This window comes from Mya arenaria, chromosome 3 (assembly GCF_026914265.1).
Source record: "Mya arenaria isolate MELC-2E11 chromosome 3, ASM2691426v1".
NCBI classification, from domain to species: domain Eukaryota; kingdom Metazoa; phylum Mollusca; class Bivalvia; order Myida; family Myidae; genus Mya; species Mya arenaria.
The window spans coordinates 5378447-5395759 of NC_069124.1; the positions used below are offsets into that span (position 1 = coordinate 5378447).

A 17313-nucleotide genomic window follows, 5' to 3' on the forward strand; every position below is an offset into this window, starting at 1 on the left:
AATTTGCTTAAAGGTCTGACAACCAGTGATATAGGACTGGTGACAAAAGATCAGGTCGCAATTTTCCATATTTACGTTCGAAATTGATGTTTTATGCCAATAACTCATTTATCTTAAAGTGTTTGTAACGCTTTTAGCCATGTCACCAGTATTATATCACTGGTTTCCAGATATTTAAGCCAAAATTTGTTCATTCCAATACACAAAATCAAAAAAGTTATCAAAATGGTCAATCTGTTAAGAGTGCAGCTTTAATATGGACTCTTGAAAGCAAGGAATGGTAAATTGTATGTTCAATATTTAATAATACAAACAATACAACATCTGACAAACATGACATATATGTGTAGGAATAAAGAACAAAGCTAACACATTGCACTTTTGAGCATCAAGGAAGTTAACAATAATATTCTTCAAGCAAAATAATGATAAATTCATGCATTAGAAAATGTGACCTTTTTGAACAGATAACAATATATATATGTATTACTTCTTATATGAATGACTTTTGCTTATTGACTTTTAATGGTTTCTACCATATCCTGGATTTTGAACTAATGCAGGCTTTTACATGATGTGTTGAACGAGAAAAAATATAACTGGAGTAATAGTGGAGTAAAATTGACTGTACAGAGTGTTGTTCATTAATGTTGCTCCTGTCTTCTGATCATTTATATATTATCCCTGATTACAAATAACTTTCAACAAACAGTCTCACAATTCTCATCAAAACTCTACATAAATAATTCAACCAAACTGCAACAATTCTACTTATCAACATCCTTACACTTCAACTGGACTTGTTTGACATTCATACTCTTTATATCAACAACTACTATTCCAGAGATCATAAAGTTTTAAGGCACGCTATCTTCTCTTGTCCTTCTTGGAAGGTTTTGATGTGCTTCCTCCGCCCAGCCAGCCGGCCAACTTCTCAGAGATGTCTGGCATCGCCGACCGATCGTTCAGCGCCTTCATCTGACTCTGCATCTCCTGAAATAAAACAACAAATTTGAACACCTGTGTTACAGAGACACTAATTATGACCAAGTTTCAGGAGGGAATGGTGAAAATGGTTTAATTATATTGATAACTATAACTGCTCAGACTGCAGCTTCATAAAGCAAAGAAATCCATGTAAGTTTTATTTTTTTCTGCCTGTAAGTTACATAGTAATGGCTATTGACAGACAAATTTAATCTTTGGTTATTTATCAATCTTGAAGAAACTTGTGTTTGCACATCTGTTGTATTATAAGTATTTACACCTTTGTACCTTATACCTTAACTTAATAAGTAAGGTATAAATTGCTTTGAGGTTCTTTCATTGATTTTAAGGCAATAGCAGTTCAAGAATCAACATTGATTGAATCTGTGTGTGCACCACTTCATTATATTTATACACCATGCAAATAAGCTCCAATAATATATGTCTGTAAGACTTACAGTGTAAGTTACACAGTTCTAGTTTGGGATTGACAAATTTAAGGGCATTTTCTATTAACTGTATATGGTAATTACTCTCATTAACCTGATCCTATTCTGGCATGCACCACTGCACTATAGTTATTCACGCTTCAAAAGAGTTGCATAAGTTTCTGTTCATAAGATACATGGCAATGGCTATAAATGGATATCAATTAAAGGGGAATAACTCAAGTGTTATCCTTCTTCTTCCGTACTTGTACTGAGCTCACTCTGAAGTGTTATGGTACGGTGTGTATGTACAACAAGGATAGTGTGAGGCCCGCAAGTATTTACAGTGCAGGTTTAAAAATAAAAGCATTCCCTGAATCCCTCGGCCAGACCCCTCTAGAATACCTCAACGCTATCAGCAGTGGTCAGTGCTGCTGGAAGAACATGACCAGTTTGGTGTTAGTGCAGCCTTCTACCAGTGGTTACCAGTCTAGGTCACTGAACATCTGCCTAGTGTAGTCGCCCTTCAAAAATCTTGCAGCATGACGCTGTACGGCTTCTAGTTGGTCCATATTGGTCTTCGTGTATCGTCCCATGCTGGGCTGGCAAACTCTAGGATTGGCCTTACAAGAGTTTGGTAGTATTGTGCCTTGATATTTGTTGTGGGCATCTTGATAGGTTCCTTCTTAGGACAAGCAGGTTGTTGATTCCTTTTTATGCAGTCTTGGATACATGTTTGTTCCAATAGAGCTTCTCATGAATGCCGAGGTACCTTGCATCATGGAGTTGTTCACCACAGATGTAGTATGGCAAGATGATGAGGCTTCTTTTCCTAGTAATCTTATGAACCCACATTTTGGGTTAAAAGATATGAAGCAGTCTTTCTCCCACTGCTGGAGCTGATCCAGGTCTATTTGCAGGGCATGGGAGTCTTTATTTTTGTAACCTTCAAGTAAAGGAGGCCGTCATCTGCAAAGAGTCTGTATGTGAATGTTGCTTTCGTGGGGAGGTTATTTATGTATAGGAAGAACAGTAGTGGACCAATTACTGATCCCTGTCGAAGTCTGGATGTTGCTGGCACGGACGCAGAGGTTGTTCCTTTAAAAGAGCGGGCTTTAACCAGGTTTTTCTGTCTATGGCTGGAGAGGAAATCTCTGATCCAGAACAGGTAAGGCCTGAGGATACCATAATAGTCAAGCTTGGCTGCTAGGCACTCGTGCTAGACCTTCTCAAAGGATTTACCTAAGACAACTAGTATGGCCTCTATTTGTTCACTTCTTCTAGGCCTTTGGCCAGGTTGTTCAGTGTAAGGACAAGCTGTCTCTCTGTTAAAGAGTTTCTTGTGGGAGCCATGTTGTTGTTCGCATAATATATCATGTTTGTCAAGGTGTTTCATGATGTGGCTATGTATAATGTTCTCTACAACCTTGCAGCAGGCAGATGTAAGTGGTATTGGCCTGTAGCTGGGTCACTGTGATCTCCCTTTTTTAAAATGAGGGTGATATTTGCCTGCATCCTGTCTGTGAGCATCTTGCCCTGTCTGATTGAAGCTTAAAATAGAAGGGTTAAGAATGGAGTTCATGATGTGGAGATGTCTTTGTGGGAATGTTGTGTGGGCTAGTCACTTTGTACCAGTCTAAGTTTGCTAAAAGTTTGTGGACTCGTTCACCGTGGCATTGCAGGAAGACAGATTGGCCTACCTCTGGTATGTGGGAGTTGTCCTCTTTGGTAAAAACATTTCTGAATTGGGCGTTTATGATAGTGGCCTTGGCAGCAGGACTGCTGTGAGAAACACCTTATTTCAAGCGGGAGATTCTGCAGCTTTCACTAGGGAGTAAAGTTCTTCTAGTTTCTGATGTCTGTGTAGTTGTTGTAAGCCTTCCTGCATTTAATGTTACTAAACAGATCTTGATGAAACTTCTGCGTGCTTCAGAGCAATGAAGTAATACATAATCAATACATATATGTCTACATAAGCAATTCCACTGAATATACAAATAAGGCTTTTTTAATAAAGAAGAAGGAAATTAACTTTTCATTCAGAATAATAGTAGGAATAAGTGGCTTTAAAAATAAGAAGGGAAACAAATTCAGAGGGAGTCAGAAATAGATTGTTGTTAATGGATTAATTCAAGCCTATTTTTCATTAAAATAAGGAACTCAATCACGATTTAAATAGTCTTAGAAGTAACCCGATTCAACAAAAAGCTTAAAAGTTAAGTTTTTCTTATGTTTGTGTATGGGTCCTTGTGGGTGTGAGGCTTTGTTGTCATTCTTTATTTTTTTCCTTAACTATACCGGCTTGGTTCACACCCCTTCAGATGCATTACCAGAAAAAAATAGGTGCCCAAACATGAGGGAGTCCCTTTAAGGACAATGAGGGGGTAAGACTTCATCTGGATCAAACTTAAGCATGCTACATGTACGGTTATACACACTTTATATAAAGAGAATTATTTCTGTATATAACTTTGATAGAAATATCTCCAAAGGAAAGGAGGGACAGACAACGCCATAAATACATACCTCCACTGCATTTGTTTTTTTATACAAGTTTCTTTAATGTACGTTGGTTTGTTACATTACTCATTAATTTATTAACTCATTTAATATCTCGGAAAATCATTTTGTATGAAAACAAACAATGTATCAATCATTTTAATTGATACTCAGACAACAGATAGATGGGATGACAGACAGACCACATCATAACAAGCAACTATGGTTTACCTTTTGTGCTTCTGGATCTGCAGCATTCATCATCTTTGGGAGAACCATTATCATCACCAATGGCAAAACCATCGTCAAAACCTGCAGTTCAAGTAGTCATGAATAAAGAATGTTTGATATGTATAAAAAAATAAAATATTTAGAATAAATTAGAACAACTACATTTAGACAACCTACAAAAAAGAACTAACACTTGATAAAAAAATATGTTTTTCTCTACTTTGTTACTATCAATTGAACATATCATTTATTCTTCTTATCCCATATCTTGAAAAACATGTGTCAAAGGACCTATCAAAGATATGCATGATGTCGCCATATGTACTGATTCAAACAATAAATATATTAAATATGTGAGTCACTAAAACGTGATATTGATTAAGCAAATTTTACAGCTACCAGTATGCATCTGCCTTTTTACATTGTGTGATGCATGTTTATCCATCAAATTCATACCATCGGATTCATTAGGAAATCTGTAAGTTTCCACTGTTCACGTTTCTGGAAATAGTTTGGCTTTCTCCTCTCGCGAAACTCAAGGGGGTAATGGACAGTCTTGACCACAGATGGCTGGAGGTGATTGACCTTGCGAGCTCTCTTCTTGCCTTTCCCATTGATGTCCACTCTCATTGGTTCAAACAAGTAGTCTGGATTTTGAACATCAACCACATAGGTTCCTGATGGGATTCCATTTATGACAAAACTTCCATCACTTCTGTAACAGAGAAGAAAAATACATGATGTATTTCAGTGTCAAATATTGTGCGTTATTGTTTGTTCCTTTATTTGTTCATTTATATAACACCTCTTATTTAACCATTACACAGTCGCTCTATGGTGAGCACTGAAGACAAAATGGAGTTCAATGTCAAATTTCAGCAAATAAAGAGTTTTAGCACATGCAATAAAAAAGTATGTTTGATGTATGCAATAGAAAAAATAATATAAACATTGAATATTTTAGAATTGCTGTTTATCTGTGTCTGAAATATCTGGGCATTGCATGGAAGAACTTAACTAACTGTACCCTGACCAAATTTTTCATTCAACAATGAACCACATTTATGTACATACTCATACATTTTCCAAAACTACAAGTGCCATACATTTAAACTTTTTTATTATTGTAGTCACAGGGATGATAATAGAGCCAAGTTGCCAATCCTGAAAATTTCTGCATGGGGTTCAGGGGGCCGCTGAAGGCCCCCGATGGGTCCAGGGCAAAGCCCTGGTGTGGGGTTAAGGGGGGCGAAGCCCCCCGAAGCTTTCCGTATTTCAGGGATTCTAATACCCTTTTTTGCCTTAGAATGGAGTACACCTTTCGGTTTGGTAGATATAATTATGTTCAACACGAGACATCCACAATCAGAACAATTATCAGGAATCTTAGCAGTGAAGTTTAACACCTTTGTCTTAAAACAAAGTTAAATTTACTTTTTTTACCTGAAGTCACAGGCGTAAGACATGTACCTGACATTTTGGTTCAGTTGTCCACTTCCCATAATACTCAACTGGCTATGATCAAATGCCTGTGTATGAACAGTCTACACTGTGGGATGTTTGATTTATAATAGTGAACAACATATCGATTATCATGCTTGCAAATGTTTATTGTAAAAGTGTTAATTATTCAATTTTAAGTATCATATAAAGAGTATTTATTCCATTTACTGCACATTTGATGAGAATGTATTGTTATTAATTATTATATATATTATTCCAAGTAATATCCAAGCGGGACTTAAATGCTTTGGCAGCGTAGCCGTTGTGGACATTGTGGACTTTGACGTATTCTGGTCCCTAAGCAAGATTTTTTCCCCTCATGGTGTTACATGAGTCCAGTAGCACAAAAACTTGATTGTCCCATGGCAGTTCAAGTCTCTCAAATAGGATTTCAAATTCTATGAAAATTGATTCAGAATCAGCCCTAGTGATTTTTAAGGAGGCCAAATGTCTCAACACTATTTCTTTCTCTATAGCAGAAAAATAGCTGCAACAGTTTTCTCATTGTGTTTGTTGACTTGTCTTAGTTGCAGGGATGATAACAGAGCCAAGTTGCCAATCCTGAAAATGTCTGCGTCGGGTTCAGGGGGCCGCTTAAGGCCCCCGATGGGTCCAGGGCAAAGCCCTGGTGGGGGGCCAAGGGGGGCGAAGCCCCCCGAAGCTTTAAGTATTTCAGGGTTTCTCATACCCTTTTTTGCCTTAGAATAGTGTTCAAGGAGTACACCTTTCGGTTTGGTAGATATAATTATGTTCAACAGGAGACATCCGCAATCAGAACAATTATCAGGAATCTTAGCAGTGAAGTTAAACACCTTTGTCTTTAAACAAACTTAAATTTACTTTTTTACCTGAAGTCACAGGCATAAGACATGTACCTGACATTTTGGTTCAGTTGTCCACTTCCCATAAAACTCAACTGGCTATGATCAAATGCCTGTGTATGAACAGTCTACACTGTGGGATGTTTGATTTACAATAATGAACAACATATCAATTATCAAGCTTGCAAATGTTTATTGTAAAAGTGTTATTTAAATGCAGGGATGATAACAGAGCCAAGTTGCCAATCCTGAAAATGTCTGCGTCGGGTTCAGGGGGCCGCTTAAGGCCCCCGATGGGTCCAGGGCAAAGCCCTGGTGGGGGGCCAAGGGGGGCGAAGCCCCCCGAAGCTTTAAGTATTTCAGGGTTTCTCATACCCTTTTTTGCCTTAGAATAGTGTTCAAGGAGTACACCTTTCGGTTTGGTAGATATAATTATGTTCAACAGGAGACATCCGCAATCAGAACAATTATCAGGAATCTTAGCAGTGAAGTTAAACACCTTTGTCTTTAAACAAACTTAAATTTACTTTTTTACCTGAAGTCACAGGCATAAGACATGTACCTGACATTTTGGTTCAGTTGTCCACTTCCCATAAAACTCAACTGGCTATGATCAAATGCCTGTGTATGAACAGTCTACACTGTGGGATGTTTGATTTACAATAATGAACAACATATCAATTATCAAGCTTGCAAATGTTTATTGTAAAAGTGTTATTTATTCAATTTTTATATATCATAAAGAGTATTTATTCCACTATCTGCACATTTGATGAGAATATAATATTATTAATTATTATATATATTATTCCAAGTAATATCCAAACGGGACTGTACATGCTTTGGCAGTGAGCCGTTGTGGTCATGTGTGTCGCCAATGTCTATGAGGTGAGGGACAAGTTGACATATTCTGGTCTCAAAGCCAAAAAAAATTCCCCTCATGGTGTTACAGGAGTCCAGTAGCACACAAATTAGATTGTCCAGATTGTCCCACGTCAGTTCAAGTCTCTCAAACAGGCTTTCAAATTCCTTGAAAATTGATTCAGAATCAGCCCTTGTGATTTTTAAGGAGGCCAAATGTCTTGACACTATTTCTTTCTCTATAGCAGAAAAATAGCTGCAACAGATTGCTCATTGTTTGTGTTTGTTGACCCGTCTAAATTCAAACAAAACTGAGTTTCACTTAACTCCTCCACAAGTTCATCATCGAAATGGCTTGCCTCTCCCTAAGTCATCTTATATGATGCTGTACACCTTTGAAGTTTTAATTCGCTGAGAGCTTTTGTATCTTTGGCAAGTGTCTTAAGTAAGACTCACTACATGTGGTAACAGGGAGTATGGAAGGTCATGTTCAGCCATAAATCCAAGTATCATGGCCTCTGCATTGAATTGTCAGTCATTGACAGGAACAACTGGATGCACTGGCCGAGGTGTCTGTTCATCCCTGACTTTTGGAACCATCAACATACCTGGAAATTCAAATTACAACTATAGAAATTAAATCTCACTCAAACTGGGTCCTCTAGAAGTTTTGTTGAACTGTCTCAAATAGAAAATAAACTGACTGCTCTTACTTAAATTAATATATATTACTACTACAAAATAATTTTATGTATTCATTTGTTTTTAAATTTTCATTTGAACCTTCCAATATTATAGACAACAGCCACTTCTTATTGAAAACAATGCTTCAAACATTATGGGAACAATAAAGAAACGGTTTAACAGCGTAAACTTCAATCGGCCAAATAAAATTTGTAAAATGAAAATCGATTATTATGACATAATCCGAATCGCGATGTCCGAAATATTGCTACATGCGCAAAAGCCATTCTCAGTTTGATCACATTCTATTAACTTAAAAAGAAACGTTTCGGGAATTTCTCTTAAAAATAAATAGCAAATATACCTTTAAATCGACGAATGGATGTTTTTAGAAGTTGGTGGTGGTCGTTTTTTTTCCAATACTCGTTTATTCGTCTTCGTCGTCTGTCATATCCGGATACTGTCTTCTAGTCCCATCGGTAATTTCCGTAATCACCCGATGCTAGCTTAACCAATCATATAGCTCGACTGCCAAGACGTAAATAGGTTCGATAATTTCCGGCTTTACACTTCCGGAAAACTCACCTTTCGTACCCATATTGTTCGATCTGAGCTCGAATCGCTGCCAGTACCTCCCCCCTAGAAAAAACTCAACGGATTTACATTAATCTCAAAATCGTTCCGTGAGGCCTTAAATCCGGAATTCCGGATTAATCCGGAATTTTACCATCCCTGTAGTTGAAACAAAACCGAGATCCATTAACCCCCACATGTTCATCATTGAAATGGCTAGCCACTCCGTAAGTCATCTTGTATGATGCTGTACACCTTTGAAGTTTTTATTCGCTTTTGTATCTTTGGCAAGTGTCTTAAGTAAGGCACACTACTGTGGTGCCAGGGAGCATGTTCAGCCATAAATCCAAGTATCATGGCCTCTGGATTGAATTGTCAATTGACAGGAACAACTGGATGCACTGGCTGTGGTGTCTGTTCATCCCTGACTTTTGTAACCATCAACATACCTGGAAATACAAATTACAACTATAGAATTTAAATCTCACTCAAACTGGGTCCTCAAGACGTTTTGTTGAACTGTCTCAATAGAAAATAGAATGACTGCCTCTACGTAATATGTATTACTACTACAAAATATGTATTCATTTTTTTTTAAATTTGAACCAAACCAATTTTCATTTGAACCTCCCATATAGAATAATAAAGAAACGGTTTACAGCGTAAACTTCAATCAGCCAAATAAAATTTGTAAAATAAAAATCGATTATTATGACACAATCCGAATCGGGATGTCCGAAATAATGCTACATGCGCAAAATTCATTATCAGTTTGATCACTTTCTATTAACTTAAAAAGAAACGTTTCGTGAATTTCTCTTGAAAATAAATGGCAAATATACCCTTAAAATCGACGAATTGATGTTTTTAGAAGTTGGTGGTGGTCGTTTTTTTCCCAATTTTCCAATACCCGTTTATTCGTCTTCGTCGTCTGTCATATCCAGGTACGACCATCCGGATACTGTCTTCTAGTCCCATCGGTAATTTCCGTAATCACCGGATGCTATCTTAACCAATCATATAGCTCGATTGCCCATTCGAGCTCCGAATGCTCGATTGCCAAGACGTAAATAGGTTCGTTAATTTCCGGCTTTACACTTCCGGAAAACTCACCTTTCGTACCCATATTGTTCGAACTGAGCTCGATTCGCTCCTGTACCCCCCCCCTAGAAAAAAACTCAACGGATTTACATTAATCTCAAAATCGATCCGTGAGGCCTTAAATCCGGAATTCCGGATTAATCCGGAATTTTATCATCCCTGTAGTCAGCTGATGATCAATTATAATCAACAATTGATCGGAAAGGCCTACATCGGCGACAATCGATAGTGAAATTTGAACAATCGATTAAAGAAACAAGGGACGTAACTGCTACCAACTTATTTACTTATTTCTGGTTAATGCTAGTTTATGTTGAAATGTTAAGGTGTTACTATGTTAAGTTATGTACTCATATTCTTATCAAGGAAAATTCACTTCAGTACCTTATTACAAATTTACTTTGTAATTTAACTGCTAAAGGATTGGTTCTCAACTTTTCATGTTTGTGGTTTAAAAGTGATTTTTGAAACATGTTACCGTTTACTTTTAACCATGTAAGAATTTAGTTTTAGTAAAACAGAAACTGCTCTTGTAAAACATATAGAATATTCAACTGCTTGTTGTACTCGTTACTGACTGATTATTAAAATGAAATTGATATCTTTCTTTGTGTTTATTTAACACATGTATACAATACTAAATGTAAGACAAAATTAGAGCATGTGGTCTCATGTTCTGTAATAGTAACTTGTAAACACTAAATGATAGTCGCTTTCTGAATAAATAATGTTAATTTATATAAAGAAATTAATATTGTGGTGCTTAAAACTGGTGCATGCTCTGTATCTGTATGCCTTAAATATGATGACCAAAGATAATTTAAATAATAATTAAATCAATTAATAATCGATCATTGATCGGTTTCATAAACCGATTATTGATAGTAATTTTTCTGTCCGATTCCTGTAGTGTGTGTGGGTTAGAACCAGCTGCCCAGTTAGCTCAGTTGGTTAGAGCGCAGTGTTAGTGTTCAGGCGGACATGGGTTCGAGCCCCACACTGGGCGCACTTTTCCTCCCAGGTTTACTTTACTCGTGGCAGCTGTAAACGGCAGAAGTGCCTCCGTCGGCCTTAAAGGTTAATGAGGGGAGGAGTGTAGTGTGTGTGGGTTAGAACCAGCCGCCTAGTTAGCTCAGTTGGTTAGAGCGTCGTGCTAGTGTTCCAGCGGTTGTGGGTTCGAGTCTCACACTGGGCGCACTTTTCCTCCCAGGTTTACTTCACTGGTGGCAGCGGTTAACGGCAGGAGTGCCTCTGTCGGCCTTAAAGGTTAATGAGGGGAGGAGTGTAGTGTGTGTGTGGGTAAGAACCAGCCGCCCGGTTAGCTCAGTTGGTTAGAATCGTGCAAGTGTTCCGGCGGTCGTGGGTTCGAGCCCCACACCGGGCGCACTTTTCCTCCAAGGTTTACTTTATTCCCAACACTAGTTATTGTAGTCCAGGGCTGTCTTTCCAATCATGTTGGGCGGAATTTAGCCCCATTCCCCTACTAAAAAAGTAGATATTTCACTCCATATTGTCTATAGAATCAAGTTATCACTAATGTTAATGTACTTGTCTATATGAGTGTTTTGACAAAACAATACACTTTATTTGAGAAAAAAAATATTTGTGTATATTCGAAAGGAAACACCTATATTAGTGGGTTGGACTTTCATAGGATTGATGCTGTGTGCCTTTAATGAGGTGATAGGGATGACAATTATTATGTCCCATTATGTTTTGTCTTTGATGTATCAAGGCCAGTTTTGTAAGGGAGAAAAAGTGTGATAAAGACATATATGCATATTATTTATCTTTGATATACTCAAAATTGAGTAAAATGTACACTGAGAGAATAATTAAGATTTCCAAATTCATTTATTCTTCCCTTGCATTATATGTTACAATGAAAGTGTGCTAAGTTATTTTGTGCATATTGTATGCTGTGGAGTGTGATTCCTGCCATCGCTGGCAACACCGGATTAACTTAGTTTATAGCTTTATAACCTTGAATTAATATTATTCCCAAGTTTAAATTGATGCAACATTCAACATACTGCAGTCTTCCCAAAACTGTAAAAAAGACAGGCACTTGAAAGTTATTGCTTGTCCGAAAAAATATTTGCCTATCTGAACAAAGATGTCATTAAATAGTATACAGAAATGATAAAACTGATTTAATGCTTTCCTGATTTAATCCACAAAATCAACCACATAAACACTACATGGACATGTCATCCAGAAAAACTAAACAAACTTAGGCTTACAAAAAATATTTCAACACCGCAACCATTTAGTGTTTTTCGATTTTTCCACCAACCGCCACCATTTTGACTGAAGCCAAAGCATATTAAGTGCTGACAATTCTGATTGAGCCTTGATGCAAACCAAGAACCAATCAAAACAGTTGTTATAAAATGCTGTTACAGATGCAATATATTTACTCATTTATCCCCGGCAATCAACATGATGTTATGTGACATCAAATCTCAATATGGGACGACTAACCACCACTTAGACAAATAATCAGCGAACAGTTTGTACAGACATTTCGCTTTTAGGTACCTTTTTCGCTATTTAGTTGTCTCAAAATATGTTGGTCATCTAGACAGCCATACAAAAGAGCTGCCGGACCCATACAAAATTTGCCGGACATGCTGCACACTGTTTCAAATATATATGAACACACTTATTTTGTTCAATGTCTTTAAATTTTTGAGATAATGCATCCCTACGGCAATTTGCTATTGATAAACATTGCTTTAATTGAGCTTTTCAAATTGCACTTTGATTGCTCAAATGAACAACACAACTATTCAATATTATTACTTGTGTGTTATTTTGACATGCATGCAATAAAGTCCCATGTCATGCATTTTACACACTTTAATCTAGGTCTTGTTAACTATGGCATGTATGGCCCTGAGAGTATTGACTGTAAAAATACCATGTTGGCTTGTATCTGTATCTGTATCTGTATGGGTACGTCGTAGTAACCAATTCTGGCTTTAACACGACGGGCTTGTTGCGTGTTTCAACCTTCTGAACATTAACATGAAAAAATCCACTACTTTGCGCCTGTTGAAATGCAGACATATAAAGCAAAACAGTTTACAAAATTGAAGACGATGATAGTCTCTTATAATATCATCAAAAGTTTGATAATCCTAGATCTAAGAAAATACATAAATTAGTGTAATGTATCCTCTTACTTCAAATGAGCAACAAACTGGCCACCATCAATCATGACCTGTGTGTTACTGAGCCATTCTTTGCTCGATGTGGAAACGACCTCGACTCTACCCTCGATACTGAACTGCTCTTTTGATTCTGATTCAAGTTGTTCAGCTAAACTTTGAATAAATACTGCCAGTAGTATCAAAATCTTGAAAGTCGGCATTTTGTTGTTTTTCCGGAAGTGACCAATAATTTTTGTAGTTGTAATACTTGCGATCAGCAAGTTTAAAACTCGGCATGCAAAAGGTACAAAAATGATTTCCGGTCTAAGATCTATACGGATGTTCAAAATGCAATAGTGCCTTTGCTTACATGATGTTTTGTTTGACAAGCATCGTTTTTATTATAAAAGGTCAATTACTGGTACATGTTTCTTTCAATCTTTGGTATAATTGAATTCTTTTAACACATCGCATGAGGGAGGAAGGTAACTCGTGACATTTCTTAAACCGTTGCCAAAACCAAGGATGTAAATGCTTGAAATGTGATTTGTTTTCATGATTATTTTTTATTCATGTTCTTAATTTATTATTATTATTATTATTATTATTATTATTATTATTATTATTATTATTATTATTATTATTGGGCCGTTCCCCGAGATCTATTGGGAACTGGTATGCTAGTTTTTGTTGTTGTTGTTTATTTAAAAATCTTGCTATATTTATTTACAATGTTCTGATACAGTTTCATGCAAATAATAATTACATATTCAGCATATTTGATATTTGTTAAAAAAATATGTTCATCCCATCCCATCCCATCCCACCCCATATCATTTATCGCATCGCATCGCATCCCACCCCACCCCATCGCATCGCATCGCATCGAACCCTATCGCATCCCATCGCATCCCATCCCATCCTATCGCATCTCATCCCCATTCTTCCCCTCCCATTCCATCGCATCGCATCGCGTCGCGTCGCATCGCGTCGCATCGCATCGCACCTTCCCCTCCCCTCCCCTCCCCTTCCCTTCCCTTCCCTTCCCTTCCCTTCCCTTCCCTTCCCTTCCCTTCCCTTCCCTTCCCTTCCCTTCCCTTCCCCCTTCCCTTCCCTTCCCTTCCCTTCCCTTCCCTTCCCTTCCCTTCCCTTCCCTTCCCTTCCCTTCTTTTCGCATCGCATCCCATCCAATCCAATCCAATCCAATCCAATCCAATCCAATCCCATCCCATCCCATCCGATCCCATCCCATCCCAGCCCATCCCATCCAATCCCTTCTCTTCCCTTCCCATCGCATAGGATCAACTCCCATCAACTCCTATCAACTCTCATCCCGTGCAATCCAATCTCATTCAATCTCATCCATCCAACGATCCTTTAATCCATGCCCTAGCTATTTTGTTGAATTTAAACGTATACATCCTTAGAATTGTGATTGGCAGACGGTATAATTACAATGAATATTATTCAATTTTCTATATAAATGGATATTTGAATAAAATAGAAATAAATTTAATAATGTTCTGAAAAAAGGTGCTTGCTTTAAATATAAAAAAAAAAACGCATAAAAACTTTCAATACCACAGAATACACTTTATGCTGACTTGCTGCACGTGAATGCCTTATCAAGCGTTATCAATTTACGATAAAAGACACAAGTAAGGCTTTTGAGCTTTTATTGAAACCTAATCACAATTTTGTCTTGGATTGATTAATGAATCGATGTTTTGGGTGCGTTAAAAGAGTCAAGTTTCAATATTGGGTGCTAAGATAAAGCTTGCAAACAAATATGTCTCTTTTGAAACTAATGCAGACTACATTTTACATTATTGGTATGAACTTCCAAGTTTATAAATCAATATCGGGTATTCAAAAGATATACACTTGACGTTGACAATTACGTATTTTTCAAATGCATGGATAAAATAGTATTAATAACAGAGATAATTTGCACAAATAATATTTGATATTTGAAATTTAAGATTTGTCAACTAAATCAGTAAGTGCTGATCGATACTGTGAAATGATTAGTACACCTTATGAAAAGGTGAAAATCGAAGTGATAAAAACTATAAAAAAAATAAAACAAAGAGGATACATATTAAAAACCATTAAAAGAGAACACTTAATACTTAATGAAGGTGAATAAGCATGACAGAAGCAAAATATCTGGTTAAACTTGATTAAAAAAGGCAACAACAAACAAGCTAAAAAAACTTGGAAGAAACGGCGAGGCAATACGAGTGAAAACTTTAAAACGGAGAACTGCACACAACAATATGTCTGACAAGACTTCAGGCGAAGAGCTACGTTGCGGGCAATGTATAAAGGCGTACAGGGACCCAAGACTGTTAGGATGCCTACATTCCTTCTGTATGGAGTGTATTCAGGAACATGTGAACAAAAACAAGTGGAAACGGAGTCTTCTGTGTCCTCTCTGTCAGAAGGAGATGCTCATTCCCAAGGAAGGGTTATCCACCCTTTCCAAGGACATTTACATCAAGGCGCAACTCGATTCCAGCAAGCTGAAGCCCGGGACTGAATGCGAAATATGTCAGGAGAACAACGGCCCTGCTCGCTCTCGCTGTATTGACTGTGAAGTGAATCTCTGTGTGAGTTGTAAGAGCAAACATGCTCCGGTTGATTCTGAGCAGGTCCATAACTTTATTGATTTTGAAGAAGTGAAGCCAGATGGGCGTCAGAAACCGAACCATCATACCAGACTGACGCAGAGTAAGACCTGTAATAAACATCCGGGAGTTGAACTTAATGTGTACTGTACAAAATGTAAAACTGTTATATGTAGGACATGTAAAGAAGAGAAGCACAGCGCACATCCTGTGCAGGAAACCGGCGATGTATCTAAAATGATGAGGTCATCTCTCTCACATTTTCTTGGTGCTATCAAGGAATATTTACCCGACTTCGAGAATTACGTGAAGAAGATACGACAAGGCCAGAAAGAAGCCGAGAGTGATTTGCAAAACGCTATTAAAGATGTTAAGAGTAGAGCCAAGTTTCTGCAAAATGAAATAGAGAAGGTTAGCGAAAACTTAGTTTATGAACTTAAACAAAGACACAAGTCATCTGTTGAAGAATTAAACAAAGAAGCAAAGAATGTCATCAACTCTTACAAGTCAATCGCGACAGTAACGACTTCTGCAGACAGAATGCTGAAACTAGGATCAGATCTTAATATAATCGATATTTCGAAGAAAATTCAGAAGCGCTTCATGCAGATAGAGGATGAACTGCCGACCATGGATATTGATAAGATAGAAACCGTTGGTTTTGTACCCGGTGGTCTGAAGTTTGACTCACTGCCTAAATTATTTGGACAGTGCACGAAAGGAGAAATAGCGTTGCCAACGTTACCCGTACCTTGGGGAATCAGAGTAGCAAAGGAGTTTGAAATCTGTTCAATCGCTGCCTTCAAAATCCAAAATAGCCCGGAAACCATCCAGGCAATAGCGCCTATATCAGACCAGGAGGCTTGGGTTGCGTGTGGCTGGGGAACGAAAAACGTGTATTTGTACACGATCTCGGGCGAGAGGAAGAAGAAAATCACACTAGACATTCAGATAGACCACCTTTGCGTCACACCGAGTGGTGAGTTGCTTGTATCAAGCTACGAAGACAAGTACATTCGGAAAATCAACAAAGAATACCAGGTTTGTGACTTTGCTATGCCTCACCTATTCCCTGGAGGAATGTTTATGACAAAAAGAAAGGAGCTGTTTGTCTGTGCAGTGGATAGCTACACGACAAGACGTGCCGAACACTCTCGGCGATGCTTGATGAAGATGTCGGAGTATGGAATGGCGATAGATGAAATAGACGAGGACGGTGATGTTGCTCTGTTTGGTGCACCGTACCGCGTGGTCGAGGGTCCAAACAGGAGTCTTATCATTACCGACAGAGAGGAGGGCAAATTGCGTGTCGCATGCGTGGATCATGAAGGCTGCAGAAAGTTCGTGTATACAGGACCGAAACAACCACAGACGAATCAACCGTTTAATCCTTTAGGCTTGTGTTGTGATCGGGCTGGTAATTTGTTGGTTGCCGACTGGGGAAACCATGCAGTGCATTTAGTGGACACCGACGGGGACTTTAAAGGTTGTATTCTCTCTCAGAAAGATGGACTCTTTAAGCCCAATGCTATGGCACTCGACAAAAGTGGTCAGTTATGGGTTGGCGACGGAAACGCCACACTGCGTGTGTACAAATACGGCAAACGGGACTATTAAAATGATATGGGAAGTCATTTTCTGTGAATTTACACCTCACATCGGCTTCATTTTTTGGATATTGTACCTTGCCCGACGATGTTCAATAACTAGTAGTGCTGAAATTCAGCCGGCGTCTTAGAGACTGCCGAGAACTTGATAGTACGGTGTCACGAATAAACACTGCAATATTCATCTGCGAATAATGTTAAAGTTAAAGTAGTATATAGATAAAATTAATTGC

The 17313-nt window shown here is 37.9% G+C and overlaps 3 protein-coding genes across 3 annotated transcripts; 1 reads left to right on the forward strand and 2 right to left on the reverse strand.

Annotated features, from left to right (window-relative positions):
* Positions 1-283: 283 nt before the first annotated feature.
* Positions 284-13089, reverse strand: LOC128228679 (ER membrane protein complex subunit 7-like). Its single transcript, XM_052940122.1, has 4 exons — positions 12877-13089; positions 4602-4860; positions 4146-4226; positions 284-993 (listed from the first exon to the last, which is right to left on the reverse strand). The coding sequence occupies exons 1-4, from the start codon at positions 13062-13064 to the stop codon at positions 868-870; spliced, it is 654 nt and encodes a 217-aa protein (XP_052796082.1). The 5' UTR covers positions 13065-13089; the 3' UTR covers positions 284-867.
* Positions 13090-13775: 686 nt separating this feature from the next.
* LOC128228344 (uncharacterized) lies at positions 13776-14135 on the reverse strand. The gene has a single exon (XM_052939606.1). The coding sequence runs from the start codon at positions 14133-14135 to the stop codon at positions 13776-13778; it is 360 nt and encodes a 119-aa protein (XP_052795566.1).
* A 521-nt stretch (positions 14136-14656) lies between these two features.
* Positions 14657-17313, forward strand: LOC128227142 (tripartite motif-containing protein 2-like). The gene has a single exon (XM_052937390.1). It carries the CDS (start codon positions 15123-15125, stop codon positions 17088-17090), a length of 1968 nt encoding a protein of 655 aa, XP_052793350.1. The 5' UTR covers positions 14657-15122; the 3' UTR covers positions 17091-17313.